Source organism: Arachis ipaensis, chromosome B02, assembly GCF_000816755.2.
Source record: "Arachis ipaensis cultivar K30076 chromosome B02, Araip1.1, whole genome shotgun sequence".
In the NCBI taxonomy this organism is placed as follows: Eukaryota; Viridiplantae; Streptophyta; class Magnoliopsida; order Fabales; family Fabaceae; genus Arachis; species Arachis ipaensis.
The window spans coordinates 906590-911519 of NC_029786.2; the positions used below are offsets into that span (position 1 = coordinate 906590).

Genomic DNA, 4930 nt, shown 5'->3' on the forward strand with positions numbered 1-4930 from the left:
TTAGTGATAAACAAATTTATGTGAACACTAATTTATCTAATAAAAAAATTAAAAAATTATTTGATAAATAATATTTATTGAAATAATTTACTTATTTAATCTAAATAAGTAATTAATAAATTTATTATATTATCCGATCCTAAAATTTAATTCACTACAATTTTATCTTCTCATCTTTTATATAAATTGTGGCTTTTTATCAAGTTTTAAACTATAATAATATAAAACAAATGAAACCATCACAACTTATTTAATTTACTGAAAAAGAATCAATAAATCGTTGGTTAGAAACCTGTATCATAAAATTTAAAAATCTGAACCTATAATACGTAAAAACACCACAATTTAGGTGCAACCATAAAACAAAAACGTGGCAGAAATTACCATGGGCGACACATACATAATACATAAATCGTGGATTAAACTTGGGTTTTAAACCAAGAAAATGAAACCCAGTGTAGGACCACGATTTACTAGCACCACTCGTCACATCACCATCTCTTTCTATTTTTTATTTTTTGACTTTTTCTCAATTCTCTTTCAGTCTTTCTTTTTCTTTTTCTTGCTTATTAAATTAAATATATGTATTATAAAAAATATATTTAATATATAAAAGGTAGATTAATGAATATACTAGTATATGCTTATTAATATCTAATAATTATTTATAGTATAAGGACAGTGAAAACTCAGGTACAGTCAAATTTACGTGAAACTGATAACTGAGAGCCGTTATAACATGTGCAAAAACTTGTTTAAAATATCATTCATTAACTTATTTTAATTTCAATCTTCAAAGTAGGATAACAGGGCCCGTGCCTCAATTTTTGTATTGTTTTAAAAATTAGAACCATAACAACAAATTCTAGCAAATAAAACAGAATTGACAAACAAACCTAAAAAAAAATCCTAAGGAATCAGAACAAAGAATTTGCAAGTTTCAATAAGTAAACACAATTTACAAACAGAATTAAATAAATAAAAACCCTAAGGCTTAAAAATTTTAAAAATCATAATAAACAAGAAATCAGAACAAAGAATGAATAAGTGATACCTGAGACTCCATTGGAAGATGCAACCACAGATGCGCAGAGACTGAGAACGACGAAGTATCACGGCTGGCACAGGGCCATGAACAACGGTGGAGAGACTGAAGATGACGGAGCACAACGCACGCAGCTGCTAGACGACGCTGATGGATGTCGTGAGACTTCGACGGACGACGAGATGAAAACGACAGTTTCTGCCCTTTGTTGGATGGCAACGGCAGAGAAGAGTGAATGACTGTGAGTCTGTGACTGAGAGAGAAGAGAGTGGTGACTGACACTGAGTGAGTGAGAGAGCAGTTTGTGTGCGTGAGTGAGAGAGTCATAGAGGAGTGTGTGGCGCTTCTTCTTCAGAGTGAGTAAGTGAGTGTAAATGGATTAGGGTTTAGGTAGGTAAGGTGTAGAAGTGAGGATAGTTTTGTAAATTAACTTCTAGTTAAGTTTATCGGTTCGGTTTGATTTTGTTTGGTTCAAATTTTTGGAATTAAAATCGAAAACCGAACCAAACCGATCAAAAAACTACAAAATTTTATTTTTTCGATTATCGGTTTATTCGGTTATCGATTTATTTAGTTTGGTCGATCGATTTTAATCGATTTAAATCGATTTTAAACACCCCTACTAAGAAGGATGCCATCACTAAGAAAGATGCCAACCCCAAAGATAACAGGCTTCTACTTGCATTGGATATTTCACTTTCTAAGATTGCAATTGAGAGAAAGATTAAAATTAAGAGACCAAACACTATTAAAAGAATACAAAGCTTAAATTTGTTCAAAGGGTTATAAATTTATAATACAAACATGATTACATGAGAATAGTCTAACTCAGTCTCATGTAGCCGAATCCTGCTACCGTGCTACGTATACATGTACAAATCATATGTATGTAGTCAAGTTTTAATTAAATTGGTTATTAGAGAGTAAATTTCTATATTATTAATCATTTAATTAAAACTTGATTGAAAAAATTTGGACACCTACGTTTTTCGTACATACGTAGTGGCAGGGTAGCATTAATTGTAGCGGAATAATAGTGTAATTTTTGTAGCTGTTAATATTTGTTCATTTTTTAATGTTATAAAAAAAAAGTTAAAATTTATCTTATTTAATATTTATAATTATTATAATAATTAATAAATATTAAATAAAATAAATTTTAATTATTTTTGTTTAATTTTTATTGGTACCAAATATTTCCGTAATTTGTTTGCATGAAACATGTACATATCAATATATACACATTATTTTTCATTTCCTTTGTCTTAGAGTTCTGATACCATAGAAATTACAAGTTCTTTTGACTAATATATATAGGACATGTTGTTAACCTCTCTTCTTAATTGTATGAATACAAACTTCTTATATTCACTTTTTTTTTAACATTAATTTAAGGGAAAGAAAAATCCAAAATCTCAAAACATCCGAAGTACGAAAAAGTTACAAACCAAACCAAAACAGTACTTAAAGCATCAAATTGATTCATTTTTTCCTTCCTGTATATAAAAGATGGAGCATAATATAATAATCATGACCCCATCTTATTGTGAGAATTACAAGAAGTTTTGACTAAAATATATGGAAAAGTCTAGGGCCATCAACTTTTTTAAATTCTGGCCAGCATGTAACCAACAAGAAAAAGTGAGCCATTGGATGAAATCTCACACCAATCTCACACCATTAAAACCATCATTGATGGCTATTTGATGGCTACAAATACCAAAAGTTACTGGCCCTAGCACTCCTCAAAATATAAAACACACCATAATATTTTCTCCTTAGTACAAACGTGACTTAGTCAATTCGTTCTCTTCCATTATGAATAAGATGTGGTGGTCCTATCATATATATATATGTTCCACATTTTATTTAATGGCTAATGATAAAGAAGAGAATGAATCGATTCAAGCCTATAATTTTGAGCTATCTGGCAAAGGGCTTGGATCAAGAGTTGCATAAGTGAGTAATTCAGTGCTTGAAACCAAATGCTTCATTTTCTCCTCTTCCAAGGTAACCCAAGCTTCTATACCATCTTTGGAGTTAGTATCAACCAAAATTATCTTATTCAGTAACAGTAAATTACCTTCTTTACCAACACTACTCGCCCATCTAGGTTTTCCCCATCCAAAATCAGCATCATAGCCTCCAAAGTTAATCCAACTATTAAAAGCTAAACTTTCCAATAATGCCTCGTCACCTTTATTATTAGACCATGTTTCACCACTAATTCTTCTTAGAGCATTTTCCATGATTGAACTCCCCTCCTTTTCACTTTGCAATCTTGCAATAAAATCCTTATCAACTTCTTCAACTGACTTCTTCAGTTTGCTCACCAACTCATCCAAACTCACCTCATGCTCACTCATGTGTTCTGAAGTTGTAAACCACAAAAAATTTCCTATAGAATTCTCAGGATGTAGAGACTCTTCCATTTTTCGGCGAAGGTTCACTGTGTTAATCACCATAGAAGGCCTTTGAATTCCAAATTGAGCCTTTGAAGCGGCCATGAAACACTTCCACAACAATGCAGAAAGTATCTGAACACGTGTAGTTGAAGATTTTGCCACTATTTGAGCCTTGAGGGTGGCAATAGTTGAATTTTTGAACAAAATCCTCCTTGTGACCCATTTTTCTTCCTTAAGAAGGGAACCCCAGCTTTTCTTTGACAAGTCTCTGAAATAAAAAGTACTTGTCGGGAAATACGAACTTGTAGCAAAGTTTGGTTCTGTCAAAGGTTTTGAATTGCGTGTGGTGTCGGCTCTTTCTGTCCACACCTTCAGGAAGGTGTTAACTGATTCACCATCAATGATCTTATGAGAAATGCAAAATCCAATTGCAATTCCACCACAATCAAAGACATTAACTTGAATGTTAGTCACATGAGCTCCTGTCGTTGTTTCCTCCAAGTATGGAGTAATTGGAAAAAGCATGTTCAGCGAATTCAAATCAGGCTTCCTTAGAAACTTTGAAATAGGACAATTCACTTTTGCTACTACAAAGTTAGCACCTTCATCATTGCAATCAATGGAGAAATCATCTTTGGTCTTTCCAGCAAGAGGATAAAATAGTGTTAGTGTTTCAGATAATGATTGTTTAAGCAACTCTAATCTCTTTGGGAATTCAGACAAATTTTGTGAGGTGTAGAATAGGATGGCTACTGCATGAGGAAAGGGAACAAGTTGATCTAAAATGGAGTATTTGAAGGTTCTTAAGGGAGAGAGTGTGGGGGAAGAAGGTCTAATGTTTTCTCTAGAAATAATTTCAACTTCAATTTTTTCCATTGTTTAGCTAAAATAATGAGCCCTATATAGCTTATATGAAGAGATTGAGAAGAAAAATTATATTGTAGTTGTGCATTTTAATCTGGTTGATATGTCTCTATATATATAGCATTAGAGCCATTTACTTTTTAGAAAAATTTATGATCACGTGATTATATATGAATATACATTAAAGAGGAAGTATAGGGAGTCAATGGAGTATATGTACAATGTGTATAATGGGGTTTAAAAATGTTCGATTCAGTAGGATATCAGATGTTTATTATCCCTGATATCCGGATGGTTATTCTGGATGGTATGGGTATATTATGTTTAAGAAATTAGTAGTCTTTTATCTTGTATGTTCATTTTTTAACTCATTCAATCAAATAAACAATCCATTATACATATTGTACAAATACTCAATTGAGTCTCTAACAAGATTCAAATTAAAACATACATGTCATCTTTCGTTCTTTTGTCAGATTTTTCATATATCGTTGGTACTATCAAAATTAATTTGTCATAGTTACTTAAATAAATAAGTAAGTTAACCACTTAGTGAGTTAGTACATGTGTCTTTTTATTAAAAACAATTTTATTTAAATTAAGTAAGACTATTAAC

General features: G+C 31.6%; 1 protein-coding gene across 1 annotated transcript; it reads right to left on the reverse strand.

Moving 5' to 3' along the window:
- LOC107626542 (BAHD acyltransferase At5g47980-like) lies at window positions 2521-4383 on the reverse strand. Its single transcript, XM_016329444.2, has one exon. The coding sequence runs from the start codon at window positions 4324-4326 to the stop codon at window positions 2956-2958; it is 1371 nt and encodes a 456-aa protein (XP_016184930.1). The 5' UTR covers window positions 4327-4383; the 3' UTR covers window positions 2521-2955.

Coding starts and splice junctions, on each gene's coding strand:
- LOC107626542 (XM_016329444.2), bottom strand. CDS start 4,326: ATGGAAAAAATTGAAGTTGAAATTATTTCTAGAGAAAACATTAGACCT.